This window comes from Sprattus sprattus, assembly GCF_963457725.1.
Source record: "Sprattus sprattus genome assembly, chromosome: 13".
Lineage (NCBI taxonomy): Eukaryota > Metazoa > Chordata > Actinopteri > Clupeiformes > Clupeidae > Sprattus > Sprattus sprattus.
In genome coordinates this window covers 19,325,511-19,348,183 of record NC_137911.1, presented here as the reverse complement: position 1 = coordinate 19,348,183, position 22,673 = coordinate 19,325,511, and the positions used below count along the sequence as shown (strand labels likewise).

The 22,673-nt window shown below is 45.7% G+C and overlaps 1 protein-coding gene across 1 annotated transcript in view; it reads left to right on the top strand.

Moving 5' to 3' along the window:
• The window catches only part of aqr (aquarius intron-binding spliceosomal factor), a 75,022-nt gene that overhangs the window by 35,358 nt on the left and 16,991 nt on the right, over positions 1–22,673 (top strand). The window contains 6 exon segments of the mRNA XM_080850206.1: positions 4,394–4,529; positions 6,928–7,137; positions 13,024–13,161; positions 13,740–13,811; positions 15,787–15,974; positions 16,948–17,119. Of these exon segments, the coding sequence (XP_080706332.1) occupies positions 4,394–4,529; positions 6,928–7,137; positions 13,024–13,161; positions 13,740–13,811; positions 15,787–15,974; positions 16,948–17,119 (916 nt within the window).

Sequence of the window (22,673 nt, the reverse complement as noted above, 5' to 3'; positions counted from 1 at the left end):
GGGAGAACAGGGACCGAGATTGAGTGAGCGAGAGAGGGAGGGAGGGAGGAAGAGTAAGTGAGTGAGAGAGAGAGAGGGAGGGAGGGAGGAAGAGTGAGGTGAGTGAGAGAGAGAGGGAGGGAGGGAGGAAGAGTGAGGTGAGTGAGTGAGAGAGTGAGAGAGAGGGAGGAAGAGGTTGAGTGAGAGAGGGAGGAAGAGATGGTGAGGTGGAGGGAGAGAAAGAGTGTGAGAGAGAGGGGTAGGGGGAGAGAGTGAGTGTGAGAGAGTTTGAGATGGAGGGGGAGACCGAGGGAGAGAGAACTCCGAAACAGGAATTCAGATTCTGAACGTGCCTCCACCTTCGAGGCTGGGGAAGGGAGGGAATTTAATTAACGCCGGGGGAACATGAAAAATGAAAGCTGCCATCAAAGAAAGTTTACAGAGCAATCAAAACATGTGCCCCCCGCCCCCGCACTCCCCCCCCCTCTCTCTCTTGGCCTTTCTCTGGAGTTGAACACTGCTAAGTCATTAAAGAGGCTGGTCAAGAAAATGGCCCCCTGATGGCCAGGGCACTTAATTGCACACCGATGCTGCGTTGGGGTTCACGTGTGTGGAACTGATTCCCTGCAAGTTCTTTTTAATTGCACACCGATGTAGGGTTGAGTTCTATGTCTGCGGTCAATGGGCTGGATGAAGTTGTTGGTCCCCCCCTCTTGCTTCGAGTGTGTGTGCGTGCGTGCGTGTGTGTTCGAGGAGAGGGCAGTAATTAGAATCTGTAAAGGGTTTACCTCGGGTCCAGTCAGAGGGACACAACACTCCTTGATAGTGTGTGTTAGCAAGTACATCAGCACACAAAAACACACACGATCTCATGCAAACTCAGATATATATGCTCAGTTACATCTAAACACTCTTGCAAACTCAGATATATATGCTCAGTAACATCTAAACACTCTTGCAAACTCAGATATATATGCGCAGTAACGTCTGAACACTCATGCATAAGCATGGCTATCATTAGAATGGTATCAGTTCTACTACTCTTATACTTACTCGATTCTCCTTATCGTTATCGGTTCAGTTCTTCATCAATACTCTTAACGGTTTTATTTCATGACTAATAGTTACTTTAAAAATATAAATGTATTAAAAAAAGAATATATTTAGAGCAGGACTCGAATATTTTAAATATAACTTAATGTTGTTTCTAGAGCAGCATCAGCAATGTTTAAAAAGTCTCTACACAAACTTAATAATATCTTACTGGAAACCAATCTAAAATGTCAATAAAATAAATCATATACCTGACATAAAAATACTGAGCGAAGTATAGAGCGAGTGAAGAACACAGACACAGACAACATCAGTCCCCATCAGTCACTCCTCCTGTCGTCTGTCCTCTCTCTGCTGCTGATGTGATTGACTGACTGTAGGTATTACGGGTAGAGGGAGGAGGGGCTGGTTCGTCTCAGCCGAACGCTACGTTAACAAGATTTTGCTGTTCTACATATCGGCGTTTTTTTGTTTTCGCTTGTTTGTACCAATCCGCTATTAGCAGAGCTAGCGAGCTGCGCATGTGTAAAACATAGCTGCAGTGGATGAGACTCCAGACAGAGCAGATTAAGATATGGCCTTCTACGTGCCTATTACTTTCTCTCTGTTTACAGGTGTAATGATAAACTGCTGGATTTGTACTCACAAATGTTTTTTGCGCTTACTTGCAGTAACAAGTGTAGTTTTCGTTAGGGGTGTGCAAAAAAATCGATTCACATTCGTATCACGATTCAAGTGCTTCCGATTCAAAAACGATTCATAGAATTCCAAAAATCGATTCATATAAAACATGTTTTTTTTTTTTTTAAGATTAACGTTCTTTTTGGCTTTGCAAACTCTGTAGTAGGCTAACGTTACGGTTTGAATCAATTTTTTTAAATCGAGAATCGTTTTTGAATCGAAAATCGATTTTGAAGCGAATCGTGAGTCTAAAAATCGGTATCGAATCGTGACATTTTCTGAATCGTGCACCCCTAGTTTTCGTCAAAAAAATTTTTTTTTTCACTTCACCTGATTCACTTAATTGTCTCCACCACGGCGTCTCTGCTTTGCTGTTCGCTGACTTCGTTGTGCCTTTGTGTGTGTGTAGCCTGTGTGTGTGTGTTGGGCGCATGAATAGCTGAATAGTGCAGAGGAGTCCTGTAAGTTGATTAATATGCAGGACTAAGGTAAACATTTGTACCACATCATGAGGATCAAGTAAAGACCAAACATGAATAGACTGCTCACAAACATACATGTTTTCTGCCTTACTGTCCCAGTACTCAACCCGTCTCGAGCACACTGCTTTTACAAACACAAATACATGCAAATGCACACTTGTTCATGAATCATTCAGTGAACCAGAAAGACCCAAGTGCAGAAAATGAAACAAAATACCAAATAAAAATACCCCCAATAAAAATGGCACAGTAAACAAAAATCTGCTGAATTTATTTCCAAACTTCCAAAATGAACATCTATATTTGGAACAGTAAATCCTGTGAGCTGTGAAGGAACGCAGTCAGAGATGCAGTCTGTCAGAGTTAACAGGTAGGCGAGATGGTTGCTATAGATAAGCCTACAAGACTAAAAAAAGAACACAGACAGGCTGCTATAGTCCTGTAGTGTATTCATGTGTGATGGCTTAAGTTTGAGGGAATTGTTATGTGAGTTCAGTTCAGTGATATATATATATATATATATATATATATACAGTCCTGCTCACCATTATTGGCACCCCTAGTGAATATGAGCAAACAGGCTATGCTGTTTATCCTCTTGGTCTTCCACTCAAAATATTCATAAAAATCTTTCATTGAGGTAAAATAATTGAAAGAAAAACAAACTGTTGACATTAAATATTTTTCCCCAAAAGATGTGGCATCCCTAGAAAAATCTTATACCATAATTGAAATCTAAGGAGGATGATTCGACTGGCAAAATAATCTCCAAGGATCACAGCTGGAGAATTGCAGACATTATTTGAGTCTTGGGGTCACAAAGTCTCCAAAACTACCATCAGATGCCACCTACATCAGCCCTCTCCTATTTTCTCCTCTCCTCTTCTTTCCTGTCTCTCCTCTCCTCTCCCTCTCCTCCCTGGCCCTCCTCTGTTCCAGTGACCTCAGGGTTGGGCGCGCTTCACACTTTCAATCAGCAAACTTTAGATTGGATTATCCTCCTTCCGCACCACTCCCTCCCTCACTCTCTCACACACACACACACACACACACACACACTGCTGCTGCTCCTGCAGACACAGGGCACGGGTGCGGGGGCAGACACAGACGCGCGCCCCATGGCTGCATCAGGGTGTTGAATGATTCATGGCGGATGGAGGGCATCTCCTGGGGCCCCCCGAGATCCCAAGTCCCACCACCCTCACACGCACATGCACACACATGTTCACACACGCACACACACACACACACTTGTCCTTCTCCCACCTTTTCTGTCAGTCATGCTTTGACATTTCTTCTCGCTTATTGATTGCTGGTGTCAAACCTTAGGGCACCATCCTAGCAGACCTAAGACCCTTGGCGCAACCCACTAACACTTCTCTCCCAAACACACACACACATACATCTGAACACACACACACACACACACACACACACACACACACACACACACACACACACACACACACACACACACACGTGTTGAAGAAGCCCAGCTGGAAAGCCTCTGGTTGGTGTCAGGTTAGTTGCTAATGGGGCATAGCTGAGGCGGAGGCTAAAAGTGTTCTCAGCAAACGCATTCACACACAATCACATTGTACACACACTGTACAGCAATGCACCTAACCCCAATCACTGCTCCCGGGCGCCGCAAAAGGCAGCTCACTGCTCTGGGTTAGGGTGCTTCACTGTGTGCTTCACTGTGTGTATCACTACCCTAGATGGGTAAAATGCAGAGGTAGAATTCAGAGTGTATGTGTGTCACTATCTCTGCCATAAACATAGTCACTAGTCACTTGGGCTCATTTTCATACGCCCACCTCTCACCTGTATACGCACACACACACACACACACACACACACACTGGTCTTTGGTCTATATTTGTGTGTGTGCATGCGCATGGGCTGAGTGTGGTACTGCAGTATGACAGGGTGTTACTCTTACTGCACGCCATCAGAGCCAGTGACCGACAAATTCAACTAAAGGCAAGGTCTAAAGACATTCAACATTTTGGGTTTCTTTCTGATATCTGTGTGTGTGTGTGTGTGTGTGTTTGTGTGTGTGTGTGTGTTTGTGTGTGTGTGTGTGTGTGTGTGTGTGTGTGTGTGTGTGTGTGTGTGTGTGTGTGTAAACTTCATGTGTATGTGTATATGCATGTGAACACGTATATGTAAATGTGTGTGTTCCTCTCACACAGATATGGGCGTGTGAACTACGTGTTGGCGCGGCGCCTGGAGCTGCTGAGGGAGGTGGGCCGTCTGCAGGAGAGTTTAGATGTGCCGGGAGACGTGAGCTACACCTGCGAGACCGCTGGACACTTCTTCCTCTACCAGGTAAACAACAACACACACACACACACACACACACACACACTCTCTCACACACATACACACTCACACACATACACACACTCTCACACACACACTCTCTCACACATACTCTCCCTCACTCACACACACACACACACACACACACACACACACACACACGCACGCACGCATCACACAAGTCATCACACATTTTGCACACACACACACACACACACACGTGAAGCACACATCTCACACGTGACGCGGTAATGTGATGCAGTAAACACCTCCACACGCCCCCAGCATGTGTGAAGGTGTTTATTTTGGGATGGGTAATGAATGACTCTAAGCAGACGGGGAAAAAATGCCTGATCAGACAGATTTTAGGCCTTTATGTGGCGCAGGGTGAGATGGCATCAGCAGTACACACCCCCATAAATAGAACGGCTTCTCTCCGGGGTGGAGAGGAAAATAGACGGAAAGAAAGAAAAGAAAAAATGGACAAAATAGGAAAGAAAGAGGCTGGACATTCATGAGACGCTGGAAATCCTCGTCCCCCATTCCTGCTGGCTCGGCGCCACCAAAAGAGGATTTTGGGGCTTGTTGTTGGCATGCGCTGGGAAATGGGAAGCTGAACAGGAAGAGATGGGACGGCGCGTCCGGACAGATAAGCTGTCGCTCTCCGCCGGAGCGTGGGATTGGTTCTTAGGCTCGAACGCGTCGCTGGCAAAGCTGCGGCCCAGACGCCTAAATCCCCCTACTCTCTGAGCGTCTGGCTTTTCTTTCCCAGGAGAAGAGAAATCACGTTCCCTCTGCTTTCTCCTCCTCCTCTGCTTTCTCCTCTGCGGTGCATCTTGATAGCATTCCCAGAGGCCTTTTGGAAGGGGTTAATGGCGTTTCATTGTTAATAACAGCATGGAAGGCTGTCGTCACCTCAGGGCAATTAGACTTCATTAGTGTCTGCAAACGTGCGTGTGTGTGTGCTAGATTGCACACACATGCGTGTGTGTGTTTGTGTGTTGTGGGATGTGTGTGTGTGTTGTGGTGTGTGTGTGTGTGTGCATACGTTTGTGTGTTGTGGGGTGGGTGTTTGTGTGTTGGGGGTGGGTTCTTGAAGGTAATTCTAATTAAGCCTAGAGTCAACCAGCTTGGAAGATGGGCCAACAAAATATCTGTTTGTGTGTTGTGAGCGTTTCACGTAGCTTACACTTCTGAGTGAGAAACTTTTTCAAGTGTGTGTCTGTGAATGTGTGTGTTTCTCTGTGTATTCTAGTTTGTGTCTGTGTTTCTCTGTGTATTCTATTTTATGTGGGTGGGTATGGTTGTGTGAGTGAGTGAGATGTATGGGTTTAATTTAGAGATTTACATAAATACATACAAAAATAAATAAACGATTTGCAAATATGCACACAATGTCTTCCAAATACAACACACACCTCTCAAATGAACACTATGTGCATTGCAAATGGAAGACACGGCTCTCAAAAAAAAAAGATTGAAAATAAATGAACAATGATATATGTATGTATGATCGGCTGTTTGATCGGCTGTTTAATTTCTCTTTTTTTAACAGGTATAATTATAGATAGCTCTGTCTTTCACATTTCATTGAGGTATATCGCACAGAGAACTACACATTGCGTACATGTAACCAACTATATTGTAAGCTGTATTGCTAATGCTTTAATGTTTGCTATTTTGCCCCTGTTCATACAACAATCCAAACACTGCAAAGTAGCTAACATTATAGCATTTGCAATACAGCTATAGCTATACAGCTAGCAGTATGTAGTTCATTGCTTGTCTGCAATGTGTACCTATCTGTGCAATATACCTTAACTAAAGTGGTCTGTTGAAGTGTCTGTTCGACCGATACTGCCTCTTTGAAACTCTGATACAGTACCAGGGGACAGGTTAGATTTGGCCGGTCTAAACAATGCAGTGTCCAGATCTGAATAGCAGCATTTTTCATCTTTAACAGCGACTGAACTTCCTCAGTCAGACAGGATTTCTGGTTGGGGCATGGCTTGATGGTTTGGACACCAGTTACTTTCTCGATACACTGGTCTTCCTGTCTGTCTGCACTGTTGGTCTATCTGTCTGTGTGAATTGAATTCACAGTTCAGTCCAGTATGATTTTAATAAGTCAGCAGGAAATCAATTGCAACCGTCTCAAAGCCCTCAAACAAAGCCAAAGGCCAATCTCAGTTCCTCATCTCCCTGTCTGTCACAGGTACTGTCTCTCTCTCTCTCCCTCTTTCCATCCTTCTCAGGTGATCTCTTTACTCTCTCTTTACATCTCAGGTAGTTGTTCATCTCTCTCTTTCTTTCTATCTGTCTCTCTCTCAGGTGATCTTTCTACTTCTTCTGTCAGTCTTAGATAGTTACTCACCCTCTTTGTCTCTCCCCTCTCTCCTCTCAGGTGATCTCTCGCTGGGAGGAGTACATGAGTAAGGTGAGGCCTAAAGGAGGGCGTCCTGTGAGTGTGGAGGCCGTGTCCAGCCACTTCCCCTTTCCCAAGTACTTCCAGAACGCTCCGCAGCCCCTCTTCCATGGCAGCTCCTATGAGGAGGACATGGACATCGCTGAGGGCTGCTTCAGGCACATCAAGAAGATCTTCACACAGCTGGAGGTGAGGGAGAGAGTGTGCATCTGTGTGTGTGTGTGTGTGTGTGTGTGTGTGTGTGCGCGCATGGGCATCTGTGTGTGTGTGTGGGCATCTTTGTGTGTGTGTAAAGCTTAAAGTGGGTATGTGTGTGTGTGTGTGTAGGAATGTAGGGGTTAGTGTGTCTATAAGGGTATTGGTTTATGAGAGTGAAGGCCAAAATGTTTGTGTGTGTGGGTAAAGGTTGTGTCTATTGAAATCTTGGTGTGTATTTGTCTGGTGTGAGCAGGGGTGCAGCTTGGTAGCATGTCTTTCTGGATTGGCTTGGTATATAAATAAAGGTGTGTGGGGATGGGAGTCTGTGTTTTGCGCTAGAGGGAGAGTGTGTTTAAAGGTTAATGATGACACTGGTCTTGGGGCTGTGTGTGTGGATGTGTGTATATCTGTCCTGATGTATTGGCAGAGGTTCTGGAGATGCTATGTAAAGCATGTGACTGAGGTCAGCTGAGCCGCAACACACACACACACACCTAACACACACACACACACATAGACACTCACACAGAAACTCACACAGAAATGTCCTGACCTGCCCCAACTGTCCATTTGGTTGTTACATAACAACACAACAGGCACTACACATGACTAGATTAGATACTGAATAAACAAATTGCTAGCCTACACCCACATTCATGTACACACACACACACGCAAACACACACACAAACACACACACACACCACATACACACATATGCACTCATCACACACCACACACACACACACACACACACCTATGCACACAATACACATACACACATTTGCACACATCACACACATCACCTACATACACACACATAAACATATGCACACAGAAATTCCTCAGCTGACACACAATCACACATACACGAACACTGCCTTGCTCGTTTGTAGGTGTGTGTGTTGTGTGTGAGATCTTGCAGCATATGGATGAGCGTATGACTGAAGGCTATGACAGCGCTGCCTCTGCATGCTCAACTGTGTAAACTCTTCGATCTGTTCACACCCTACTCATGGCAATCACCATCAGTCTTCATCTGCCAGCACCAGCTGTCTTTCTTTCTGTGTGCGTCTGCCTTTCTGTGTGCGTCTGTCTTTGCCTTTCTGTGTGTGTCTGTCTTTGCCTTTCTGTCTGTGAGTGTCTGCCTTTCTGTCTGTAAGTGTCTGCCTTTGCCTTTCTGTCTGTGCGTGTCTGCCTTTCTGTCTGTAAGTGTCTGCCTTTCTGTCTGTGCGTGTCTGCCTTTCTGTCTGTAAGTGTCTGCCTTTCTGTCTGTGCGTGTCTGCCTTTGCCTTTCTGTCTGTGAGTGTCTGCCTTTCTGTCTGTGTGTGCCTGTCTGAGTCTGTGTCTGTGTGTACATGCTTGCACACGGGCGGACATGTTTGGGAGTGTGTGAATGCCTGTGTGTGCGTGTGTTTGTGTATGCGTGTGTGTGTGTGTGTTATGTATTTCCATGTGTGTGCTGTCTACATGTCTGTACATGTGCTCACATTTCAGTGTATATTTCTGATGCACATATGTGGTACTGTTACTAGCATGTGTGTGTGTGTGTATGTGTATGTGTATATGTGTATGTGTGTGTGTGTGTGTGTGTGTGTGTGTGTGTGTGTGTGCCTCTGATATCTAATTTTAGCTTGTCGTTGTTCATCTCAAACAATCCGCTTGGCCTGCTGGTTAGTGACCCTGTCGGAAGGTTGTCACCTTTTCACCTGCCTCCACCATCCCATAATGCACCTCTGGTGCCCCTTTTTCTTGGCGTCTCCCTGTGGGCAGGTCATGTGTTTATTCAGCGATATCGATGACATTACTGATTTATGGAGCCAGCAGACAGGCAGCAGAAAGCAATAAAGAAAGGCCTTATTGGTTTGGGGGGAATATCATGTCCCCTCCCAGCCTAACAAACTCCTACTGATTTAGTGGAGCCCCTGCTCTGATACCATCTCCTCTCAGAGCTCCTCAGACTCAGACACTATTACCCCTTTTCCACCAAAGCTGGTTCTGGGCTGGTTCTGGGCTGGTTCCGGGCTGGTTCTGGGCTCTTTGGTTTTCCACCGAAAAAAACCTGGCTCCGGTTCCAAAAAACAGGTTCCAACTCAGCACCAACTTTTAGGTGGGCCAGAAAACAAGAACCAGTGACGTCGCGGTTCGTCCCTGGGTTATGGGCGGAGCTACCCCACCAAAAACAGTAATATCCGCCGCCATTTTTTACCCACCGTCAACTGAGTGAAAACGGTGAAAACGTAAATGAAAAATCCAAGGACAACAGACCAAATAACAAATTAAAAATAATAAAGAAAGCTTTCATTCATCAAAATGTTTTGGTTTGTCTGCCTAGTATACATTGACTCTTTCAATCGGACTTGTTTTTTGTGTTTGTTATCACACTTAAAATTAGCTGTTGACCTAGCAAGTTTGTGTAGCAGTTAGCTAACTAGCACTACCTGCCTTGAGGTACTGCTACAGTTGTTATGCTAGTCAACCATCATGAGTTGCATTGCCTTTCGTTTGATCTACGTGAGGAAATAGAAAACCCGTAGTTGTATCATTAACTGACACCGTAATGTTCTGCTGATTTCGTATTGTTTGTACTGACGAAGACGTGCCACTTGAAAACATAAACAAAATGCATGTAGCAGCTTGCTAGCTAGCTGCCGTGAGGTATTGCTACAGTTATGGCAACTAGTAAGCTTATCAGTTGTAGCTAGTCAACTCCCGTCAGTCGTTTGATCTACGTGGGGAAATATAGAAAACTCATTGCCAAGTAAACAGAACATTAACTTAAGCTTATATGGTACTGCATGGTATTAAAAAATGAAACACAATAGAAGTTTTATCGACATTTGTTTGCTTTCTCCCTGGAAGAAAACCACTCGTGAATAACTAGTAACATGTCAAAACATTCGAAAATGTTCAGTTAGGACAACGGAGGCGTATGACGTGATTTAAAGACGTAGCTAGCCCTACTCTGGCTCTCAGTCGGTGGAAAAGCGAGCCGGTTCCAAGATAAGAACCAGCACCGAACCGCATAAGCACCAGCCCAGAACCAGCCCAGAGCCAGCTTTGGTGGAAAAGGGGTATATCTGAGTCTGCATCTGCTACTTCATCCAAGCACAAATGAAACGTGTGTGTCTGTGTGTGTGTGTGTCTGTCTTTATGTCTGTGTGAGAGTTGGACTTATTACCTCCACCAAGGAGATGATGTTGTGCTGTGTGTGTGTGTGTGTGTGTGTGTGTGTGTGTTTGCCAGCAGAATTACAACAAATGTATGGGGGTGATTCTCATGAAACCTGGTGGAGGGGTGTTGCATGGGCCAAGGAAGAACACGTTACATTTTGGAGCGGATCGAAATTACCGACTGGCTCCACTAATTCGTTTTCACTTCCGCTAACACGGGGAGATGGCGTTTGCCGTTAGACTTATTTCTGATGAGTATGAACTGAACTCTGCTGCCAGCAGTCTTGGGGTTTTGCCAGATACAGAGAGATGTTCTGCCTCATCATGCTCAGATGTGCTATCATACACAGATACAGACACACACACACACACACACACACACTCCATCCCTGGCAGGAAGACTCTGGCCGAGTTTCACCCCTGCCGACTCGGAGGAGCCGGGGTTAAAAATAGCCCCATCAATATTGCATGTTTTGATCGGGTTTAATATTAATGCAAAAATAGTAACGCATCAATTATGCATATACCCCGTGCTTAGCTTAGCCGCGAACAGGGCTTCGAACGGCAGCACAGCATGGTGGCAGCAGCAGCAGTGTCCCAAAATAGCTGGTTGGCCACCCCATACCCCCCGCCTCCCATCCTGCTCCTGCTCCACGTGCATCATGGGATTGGCTGAGGAGCCCTGACCGCTGTTGGCCATTTGTCCTGTTGACCTGTGTGTCCAGCCCCAGCGTGCGCCCCTCCCGTCGCTGTCTCTCCCGCTCCCCACCTTGTGAGGTTGAGTTTCCCATATGCAGGGGTGTGCTGTAAAACAATATGGCCTGGAGAGATGTGGCTTCAGCTGCTGCTGGTCGTATTGGATATCACCTAGACAGCCACAGCCTCTCCTAGTGCGCTCACATACATCCTAGGAGAGAGGAGAGAGAGATGAAGGGGGAGGGAGAAACAGAAAGGGTGGATGAGAGAGCGAAATGGAGGTAGAGATGAAGATAATCCCAGAGAGGGTGAGAGAAGAGGAAGAGAGAGAGAGAGAGAGAGTGAGAGAGATTGATTTGAAAGAGAGGTGGAATGAGAGGAAAGCAGCTAATCTTGTCATTTCTGGTGACAGGAAGTGTAGAGATTAGTGTAACGATCACAGTATCAGGATGCGCCAAAGACTTCAGTAAATAACAGTGGGATAAAAAAAGGAAGACAGAGTAGAAGAGCGAAAAGAGAGAAAGAAAGAGAGAGAGAACAGAAAGACTAGAGTAGAGGGAAAAGATGAGCCATTTTTGGTGTGTGTGTGTGCTTGCTTGCGTGTGTATGTGTAGATCTGTGGAGCCGATAATAAAAACTCTGTCTGACTTGTGAAAGCCCCAGGGGGAGACCTCCATTAAAGGAGCTTATCAGCACAGGAGGGCAGTTATTCACTACTCAGGGTGGGCCCAGTGTAGACTATAAAAGCTAGCCATTAGCCGTTAGCATCATTAGACTGGGCCTGCATAGACATATACAGTATGTGTTAACCACGCATTAACATCATTGTTTTCCATATTAACAAGCCGGGTGGGCTTCTGTGGCCATGTATGTGCAGAGACGTGAAGTCACGCAGTAACATCATTATTTATCAGTGTGGGTGTGCTTTTGTGAAGACTGGCACGTTAGCCGTGCAGTTACATAGTTATTTGCTAGTGTGGGTGGGTCTCTGTCATTGCATATGTGCCAGCCATGGAGTAAGATCATTATTTGCTAGTTGGGGTGGGTTTGCATAGTTGACTGTGTTAGCCACATCAAGAGCATCATTATATCCTGGTCAGAGTGGGCCTGCAGTGACGGAGGTGTTGGATATAACAGCTACATTAATAATTACCGTTTAGAGTGTCTGTTGTAATAAGACCATTATTGACAAGTTGAGAAGGGCTTGCTGGGTCACATGTGTGGTAGCCATGACAATCAGTATGATCAGTATTTATCACTGATGCTATGGCTGTTTTACCATTCGACCCACTGCGCCTTTGTTGTGTTACCAGGCAGATCTGTATGAAACACAGAAAATAGCTCCAGACAAGATTGACATTTTATTTTCCACCATACATGTTTGTGTGTCTGTGTGTGTGTGTGTCTGTGTGTGTGTGTGTGTGTGTGTGTGTGTGTGTGTGTGTGTGTGTGTGTGTGTGTGTGTGTGTGTGTGTGTGTGTGTGTGTGTGACCAAGCACAGAGATATGGCTTCCATTAAGTGAGCTGTAAGATGAACTTAATGGAAATCCATTACAAAAGCACTTTAACTCTTGAGAAGGTTTCTGAGCCCAAATGTTACTCCAGAACATGTTAGTGACTATGTGTGTGTATGTGAGAAAGGAAGTATGTGTGTGTATTGTGAAACAGAACATAGTTACATGTACTATTACATCATCAATTTTCAAACTTTATTTCCAGTCATTTGGATGAGTTTGCTTTTCTCTGTTGTGAAATATGAATGCACAAAAGCATCATGTCCTTGGTCCATTATCCAGTATTGCATGAATCTTTACACATGTGTGGTTTTAAGGTGTAGTCCTTGACTATACTCCCTGGCCAAATTCTCCTCATAGTCCTCTAGTACAGTACAGTCAGTACAGTGTGCTCAAAAGAAAAAACCTTTAAGTTGCTTTTGGAGAGGTTCTAAACCTGTTCTGATGAGGAGTGAGCAGGACTTGACAGAACTGTTCTATGGTCTCCCCCTCAGGAGTTCCGGGCCTTTGAGCTTCTGCGTAGTGGGTTGGACCGGTCCAAATACCTGCTGGTGAAGGAGGCCAAGATCATCGCCATGACCTGCACACACGCTGCACTCAAGCGCCACGACCTGGTTGAGCTGGGGTTCAAGGTGAGAGAACACACACACACACACACACACACACACACACACACACGTACAGCAAACATACAGACATGTGCACTTACACCACAAAAATAACTCACACACATACAAATATTCCTCAAACAAGGAGACCCTGTAGAATTTAAGCACGCACACATGAACACACTCATATTCTGAAACAGATTTTAATACATTCACACACACACACACACACACACATGTACTGCAAACATACGCAGACATGTACACTTACACCACACAATTAACTCACACACATACAAATATCCCTCAAACAAGAAGACCCTATATAATTTATGCACGCACACATGTACACACTCATATTCTAGAACAGATATACACACACACACACACACACACACACATGTACAGCAAACATACGCAGACATGTACACTTACACCACACAATTAACTCATACAAATATCCCTCAAACAAGAAGACCCTATTTCATTTATGCACGCACACATGTACACACTCATATTCTAAAACACACAGATATAAATATGTACGTACACACAGACACACACACACACACTCTTACTCCTCTTCTCTCTTCCTTTTCCAGTATGATAACATCCTGATGGAGGAGGCTGCTCAGATCCTGGAGATTGAAACTTTCATCCCGCTCCTCCTGCAGGTAAGTTTAACACTCACTAGTCCTCCTATGCGTCTGGAGGAGTCAGAGAGCCATTGACACGCAGAGTTAGCGCAGAGTTAGCGCAGAGTTAGCGCAGAGCTATAAGGGGTATTAGGTCATTGCCAGCTTAGTGTTTCATTTCAACACTTCTGTTTTCAACTGCAATTAAGTACAAGATCACTACTGTTCAACACATGCCGACGAACACACACACACACACACACACACACACACACACTCACATACTAACAAACGCAGAGAGAGAAAGAGAGACATGTGGCAGCTCTGTAGCTGTAAAGTCAGCTGGTGTTTATGGGAATGGAAGCAGATTATAATGTTGTCACCACACTCAGCCACTTCACCTCCCTTAGCAGGCGTACACACACAAACACACACACACACACCCACACACACAAACACACACACACATACACACACACACACACAAACCTAACATGCAGAGAGATAAAGATGGACACGTCGGCAGCTTTAGATGTAATGTCTTCTGGTGTTTATGGGTATGAAGGCTGAAACCAAACAGATTATAATGTTGTAACGAGACTCAGCCACTTGACCTCCTACCCCCCTGTTTGACTGCAGTCCGAAGTCATGTAAATGCTATGTTATGAGATGTCCACGTTTGTTATGTTGCCGTGGCAGAGAACTCTGGCATCAAACACAACCCGACTAGTACCTTTCAGATTAAAGTGTACACTTCCTAATGGACAACAACAACAACTCGCTATTTAGAGGAAAAACTTTGACCACTGAAAGAACAAGTCAAAAGAACAGAGAAGGTGAATAAAGGAGGGAGTTCTATTTCACTTGGGGGGATAATTCTGATAGTCCGTCAGACAGGGGGTTGTTTGGGGAGCCCGACGGGAAAACGTGATTGGTCTGGGATGTTTGCGAGAGAGAGAGTGAGATAAAGGGAGAGAGAAAGAGATAAAGAGGCAGGGGTGAGAATGACTGAGAGAGAAAGCATATGTTTATTCACCTGTGTGTGTGTGTGTGTGTGTGTGTGTGTGTGTTGGCTCACTGAAGGCGAGCTGGACTAGGATATGTTGACAGTGTCCCAGATTGCACTCCCCTGTCCCCCTGCCACCTGTCCCTGTGCAGCTTTAGTTATTACACACACACACTCATACACCTGCACACACACACACACACACACACACACACACACACACACACACACACACACACGTGCCAATGGACAGCCCTGCTTCTGTAGACACATGAACAAACACACACATACATGCATACACGCACACATACATGCATACACACACACATATACACAATGCCAATGGTAAGGTATACCTCAGTAGAGCAATAAACACACTCACACAGACACACAGGGCCAGTGGTCATCCATGCCTCAGTGGAACAAGTCTCTCTCTCACACACACACACACACACACACACACTGTGCTAAATAAGCAGAGACGCCCATGTTTGCACAGGGAGCACATAGTCATTAATCAGGCTCACTTAGGCACCGATGGCCACACCACTTCCCACAGGACGGCTAACGAGATGGAAACTTCCAGGAAAAAACCTCTCCAGGAGCACTAAGGGACACCTGCTGTTGGTGCTGGCTAATTAAGAACAAGCTGGTTTTGTTCCATGAACCGAAGCTGCACCTTCAATACGTTTGGATTTGGTCTCTGTCAGAGTCATTGCTAAGGAGACAAACCCTATAGTCATGGAGTTGAAAACTCTTCCTCAAATATTGTCGTTGGGGTTTTAATCTTGCCTGGGCTATCTGAGTGAGATTGAGTCTGAGCAAAATACATTTGCGCTCCTTAACTCTTTGCTTGGCCAGAATTTAAATGTACTTCCACTAATGCCCTGGGAAGTGTCGCTATTATGAACAACCCTACATTTGAATATTGATCACCATGGTGATTTGGGTTCTAGAATCATGACATTGAACCGTAATGGTATTCCATCCTTCTGTGTTGTGTTCTAGAATCCTGAGGATGGCTTCAGTCGTCTGAAGCGCTGGATCATGATTGGGGACCACCACCAGTTGCCCCCGGTCATTAAGAACATGGCCTTTCAGAAGTACTCCAACATGGAGCAGTCGCTCTTCACCCGCTTCGTCAGGCTGGGCGTGCCCACCGTCGACCTGGATGCCCAGGGACGAGCCCGCGCCAGGTGAGATGGATGGCCAGAACGTGTGTGTGTGTGTGTGTGTGTGTGTGTGTGTGTGTGTGTGTGTGTGTGTGTGTGTGTGTGTGTGTGTGTGTGTGTGTGTGTGTGTGTGTGTGTGTGTGTGTGTGTGTGTGTGTGTGTGTGTGTGTGTGTGTGTGTGTGTGTGTGTGTGTGTCTGTGTGGTGTGTGTGTGTCTGTGTGTCTGTGTGTGTGTCTGCACGACCTTAACTTCAGCAGATACAATTGGTCACATGTGATTCCACCTCATGGTTGGTGATGCCTAGACTCTGAACCACAGTACATAAAACACAGTAACCCAGTGTGAAATGTCATTGCCTCATAACAATGAAAGTCTTGTGTACTAATATGCATCACTTCCTCAAAGGCGTACTCTGGCATGTAACCTTGTTCATCTCTATTGTCCCTACTCTCAAAGGGTAAATTAAAGACCCCCCTCCAGTGAAAATCAAATTTGTAACCTTGTTAACAGGTCAATATATATAGTTTATTTTTTAAATATTTTTATGCACGACATATCATGAATATTCCCCCTTGGAGCTGCAGTGTACCAGTGACGCACAGAATCTGACACAACTTAACCCAGAATCAGACAAATCAGACAGCCTGGGTTTCATACGTCACATACCTGAGGATCCAAACCTGTCAATTTGCGGAAAAGGCGATTTACATATCATTAGCATAAGGCTACGCTGAAACGAGAGCTATCAGAGGGAAAGCCAAGGGGAAGTGTGGCTACTTTGCCTCATCTAGTATTCGCAGAGCTATGAATATGCAAATGTTTAGAAAGGTGTACATCCAAGCCATTTTAAGGACCATGAAAAGATTTTATTTATGCAAAATGAAATAAATAGAAATTTAGAGGAACAGATATGAGTTTTGAGGGGTATAAAGAATGCCAAGGAGAGGAACCAGTAACCCATCATCTTGATCATGAATATACCTTCTTCTTCTCTAGTCTGTGTAACCTGTACAACTGGCGCTACAAGACGCTGGGCAACCTGCCCCACGTGCAGCAGCAGCACGAGTTCCAGATGCCCAACCCGGGCCTCACCTACGACTTCCAGCTGGTCAATGTGGAGGACTTCAACGGCGTGGGAGAGACCGAACCCAACCCCTACTTCTACCAGGTCAGAACCGGCAACACCACAAAAGGACTAGTTTGACAGGCAGATCCTAAGCTCGAGGTCAAAGACTAACCCACAGTCTCAAATCTGTGTCTCTCGAAGTGCCTGTTTGTGTATATAAATCAGTGTATATTTGCGCCTGCGTGTGTGTGCGTCCGCGTGTGTGTGCGTCTGCACGTGTGTGCGTATCATTGTCCCTAAATGATGTGTGTGTGTGTGTGTGTGTGTGTGTGTGTGTACATGAGTGTGTGTGTGTGTGTGTGTGTACATGAGTGTGTGTGTGTGTGTGTGTACATGAGTGTGTGTGTGTGTGTGTGTGTACATGAGTGTGTGTGTGTGTGTGTGTGTACATGTGTGTGTGTGTGTGTACATGAGTGTGTGTACATGAGTGTGTGTACATGAGTGTGTGTGTGTGTGTCTCCTGAAGTGTGTCATTGTCCCTAAATGGGTGGCGTATGCCTGAGGCATCATGTGGCTCTCAGCATCACGGGTCTACCCTGCCACTCTGGTGCCAGCCAAGGACACAGGGAGGGAGCTCCCCTTTCGCAAAGAATGTCACAAGTCACACACTCCGTCAAACACAAGTATGCTTTGAAAGGAGAAGTGATTACTTAAGAAGCAATAGTGAGGTCCTTATTTCAAAACCGTCTGTCACAGTTGCACAAATAAGGCTCTTTGTGAACAAATTGTGTGTGTGAGTTAATGTGCAAGCATGTAAGTCTATGTGTGCCTACCAGTGTGTATAGGTCTGTGTGTGTGTGTGTGGCTCAGCCTCCCCTATGAGAGCTTCATCGTCAGGGGTCTTGTGAAACAGCTGTAGTGGCTTCCGCGGCTGTGTCACGGCTCATTGGGCAGTGTACGCTCACGTTAATGTTCACTCCCAGGCTGCCCCCCCCCCCCACACCCCACACACACCCACTCATCGAGCTCCTCTCCATTAGGCCGCAATGGCCCAGATGGGGTTTATGGAGCAGGGAGACCGCTTATGCAGGGAATGTCCTGAGCTAGCGAGCCGCGCTTGTTAAATAACCACTCCTGTTAACGATACCTGCAGAAGGTGTGTGTGTGTGTGTGTGTGTGTGTGTGTGTGTGTGTGTGTGTGTGTGTGTGTGTGTGAGTTACTCTGGTTGAGGTGTGGGGGTTTATCTATGTGTGCTTTACTGTGCAAGCGCTTGTGTGTTTGTTTATGATAGGGATAGTTACAAGGAAAGGGAAATGCATACAAGGAAATAACTTAAACAGCAACTTAAACAACAACATCGGACTCGTATAAAAACTGCGGTAGTTCTGAGGACTATAACTGTACAATTTGTGCACGAAGCCTTGATATACAAAGTGATATACATGAAAGTGATATACATTCTCTCCATTGTGAAAGATGATGTCGAAGTAGATATCCAAGTAGAGCTGTTGAAATCCCCTTTAACCAATCTTGCTAGAAAACAGAGGTTTTGAGAGAGAGAGAGAGGGAGAGCGAGCGAGAGAACATTCTCTTTTTTTCTCCACATGCTCCGCAGCATGCCAATTTCTTCAGAAACCCCGATGCGACACCGAACCAATGGTTTCAGGCAGACTCCGTCGCCATGGTTACCCCAGCTCCTGGGAGCGTGGACTTATTAGATCACATTTGTATGAGGAAGGTGGGGTGGGGGGAGACACAGCAGTAGAACAAGTCATGGAAATGTCAGACCCTATACTCTGTGTGTCATGTGTGTGATATATGTGTGGGTGTGTATGGTAATGTATGGCACGTGTGTGTGTGTGTGTGTGTGTGTGTGTGTGTTAGGGTGAGGGGGTTGGTGCACACTCTCTGCTAGCTGAAGCGACGCTGGTAGAAGTGCACTCCTGTGCAAACCAGGTTTAATTTGCGCCTGCACACATCAGTGGTCCTGACCTCGATAGCTCCCGTGGAAAGCGCTCTGTTGGCCACTACGCTTAAATGAGAGAGGGAGAGAGAGAGGGCATGAGTGAGAGAAATGGGGAAAGGGGGAGGAAGAGATGGAGGGAGAGAGAGACCCAAGACCGACAGAGAGAGAGAGACCCAAGACCAACAGAGAGAGAGAGAGACGCACAGATAGAGAAAGAGAGGGGCAATGAAAGAATGTACTTTCAGGAGGTGTAGAGAAAGCAAGCTAGAGATGAAGAGTGAGAAGAGACAGAGCAACGGGGGAAGATGGAGAGAGACAGAGGGAGAGAGGTAGAGAGAGGAGTGTAGCCTTGTTCCTCCCAGCCAGTCTTAACCTTACCCATATGTAAAACATCGTCACACCTGACAATGACAGAACATGGTTATTTAAACATTTATATCCTCTCTCAATTTTCTCCATCCATCCTCTCTGTTTGGATCTATACTTCTCCCCTCTTGTCACGTGTATCTGTATTTGTATCTTTATTCCCTTTCTCTGTCTTTCTTCCACACACACACACACACACACACACACACACACACACACACCCACATTATTAATGGACTCCTTTGAATGCCGACCTCCAGGTAGCCTGATCGGCTGCAACACTAACAAAGCACATGTGTATTGGTTGTTTCTTTATTTTTCTGATATGACATTATATTTGGCTTAGGCACAGGGAGATTGGCTCCATAAATTATTCCTCCTTGCCTGTGTTGTGAGGAATTGCTGTGCTTTTTAATTGGAAGCGCTGTGAATAATACATGCTGATGTAGTTTGCTTCTATTGTGGTAGGTTTTTCATTCGCGCCTCATGCTTGGAGGTCAGGTTTTTATCTCCGGCCTTTTTACAGAGAGAATGCCAGAAGAGTCATTTGGAGCAACCTTTAACCCCTTACCTTTGACCTCCACATGGTTGTCTTTTTAAAGGTTGACTTCATTGTCTTCCCTGTTCAGCAACGGTGTGTAGCTGAGGTCTTGTAGCAGTAGCACCTTATATTTCCATATATAGTTGCGCTGACTCCCCCTCCACATTCATAGCCATGTGTTTATCAAGCTCCTGGCCAACTCTGGGGTTAAGTACACATAACAAGAAGGGTACTCGGAGAGCACACACCTCCAGGGAGGCCAAGAGCCCTTCTCCCTCTCTCAATGTCAAGGGAAGTTCATGACCCCATAATGGCTTCTTCCTTGGCCAACGCTCCACTTCTCCACCAAGTTTCACCAAATTCAGCCTGTTAGTTTTTGTGTAATCTTGCTGACAGACAAGCAGACGGAACTCTTAGGATTGTAGACCCGGCGGTTACTCTTATTGAATTTCCTCCTTCAGGCAGTGAGTCACTGCTCTATGGGAGAGGTGATTAAAGTGAGTCTGTCACTGATCTGTGCAGGTTGTCTGAGTACTGACGCCCAGATTGATGTCACGGAGGAACTGTTAAGTCAGAGACATTTAAATGTGCTTGCACAAACACATACACACACACACACACACACACACACACACACACACACACACACACACCACTTTTAATGCCTTTCACCATTTCTTTGTAGCCTAAAAGACCACAGACAATAAAAGTTTGCAGACTATGCAATTGAAACACACACACACACACCTATTCTGATCCAGTGATGAGATGTGATTGATATTTGGGCTTCAATCAGGTTCTCTGCCCGCCTGCAGCCGCTCTCAAGGGCAAGAGGTAATGAATAGCTCAGCTCAAAGTTGGAGCGGTTGTGGCGGCGGCAACAAAAGAATCTGGGGTGTTTTTTGCGCAGAGGCGCCTTGGTCGCCCTCTCCCTCCCCCACCAGCGTGGCTCCCATTATTCTGCCTGGGAGCCGTGAGTCGTGATGTATAACAGCGTGGGACTCTGTTCATTACACAGTAATTAACAGGCTGAGGCTTCCGTGGTAGGAAGAGGAGTGCTCTTGATCTTATTATCTTTTGTTGAGGGTTGGGAAGTGACCCTGAAATCCTCAGCCTAAGAGGGGGAGCAGAATCAAGGACAGGAGTGTGTGTGTGTGTGTGTGTGTGTGTGTGTGTGTGTGTGTGTGTGTGTGTGTGTGTGTGTGTGTGTGTGTGTGTGTGTGTGTGTGTGTGTGTGTGTGTGTGTGTGTGTGTGTGTGTGTGTGTGTGTGTGTGTGTGTGTGTGTGTGTGTGTGTGTGTGTGTGTGTGTGTGTTAATGAGAGTTGGTTTGTATGCCTATCTTGAGAATTGTATCATGTAGAATGTATTAAATGTTTAATGCATTAAATGTAAGTGTTTTGCATATCTGTGCAAGTGGGGCAGTTTTTTCATAAATGTGTTATCATGTAGGATGCAAATGTTGTAAGCTGTAAAACATGGTCTACGTGTGTGTGTGAGTAAGTGAGCGGTTGCGTTTGTATGTTAGTGAGCGGTAGTTTGCATCTAGCTTCAGTATCTAACCGTGTAGGATGTTTACAATGTCTTTAAAAGTGGTAAAGTAGGAAGCGGTTGCGTGCGTGCGCCCGTGTGTGTGTGTGTGTGTGTGTGTGTGTGTGTGTTTGTTTATGTGTGAGAGTGAGAGAGCGCACGTGTGTGTGTGTGTGTGTGTGTGTGTGTGTGTGTGTGTGTGTGCGTGTGAGTGAGAGGTTGTTTGCACACCTGGACACATTCAAATATTGTAGGTATTACTCCAGTAGCAGGCTCAAGTTGAGTATGCATTAGGAGCGGCAGGACTTTTCTCAACGGTTTCTGGCTAATTTGACCATGAGGAACAAAACTAGGTTGTTGTCGTTTACTGTAACCCGAGCGAACATCGAGATTTTGCCACCCCCTAATATATTAATCTACAGTATTTCAACCCACTGTTTTCCACATAGTATTTTGTAATTTAAAAAAAAATCCTAGATTACATAGCAAGCAGGCTGGACTATGAGCGAATCACTTTCAGTCTGACTTAATTTTAGTATGAAGGCTATCAAGCTTTCAACAGCTTCCAAAGCCCTGTGTGTTGTGCAGCCAGAATACAGTTGTGAGCAGGGCAGATTACATGCCTGTATGTGTGTGTGTGTGTGTATGTGTGTCAGTGTGTGTGTGTGTGTGTGTGTGTGTGTATACGTGTGTCAGTGTATGTGTGCGTGAGGGAGTGTGTTCATGTCTGTCTGTGATCATGAGTGCCTCTGCTTCGGCCGTGTGTGTGAGTGTCAGAGGTGGACAATATGTGTCTTACTTTTGCTGGATTTGCCTGGAGTGTGTGTGACCGAAGAAGTGAGAAATTGAAATAGCACCCAGACTTTGTATCCCTTTATTTCTGTGTGCATGTCTGCATGCGTGTGTGTGTGTGTGCGTGAGAGTGGGGGGGGGGGGGGGGGGGGGGGGGGCATCCCATTGAGAAAGAGCACAGGCCTTATCCCTATGTCTGTTTGTATGTCTGACTGTCCGTCCACGTGAGAGGGAGACCATTCCATTGAGAAAGCATATAGCCCTGTGTGTGTGTGTGTGTGTGTGTGTGTGTGTGTGTGTGTGTGTGTGTGTGTGTGTGTGTGTGTGTGTGTGTGTGTGTGTGTGTGTGTGTGTGTGTGTGTGTGTGTGTAAGAAAGACACTCCATTGAGAAAGCACATAGCCCTGTGTTCGTGTCCCTCTGCCGTAGTCACTGGGGGATAAAATCATCCCCACTCTTTCCA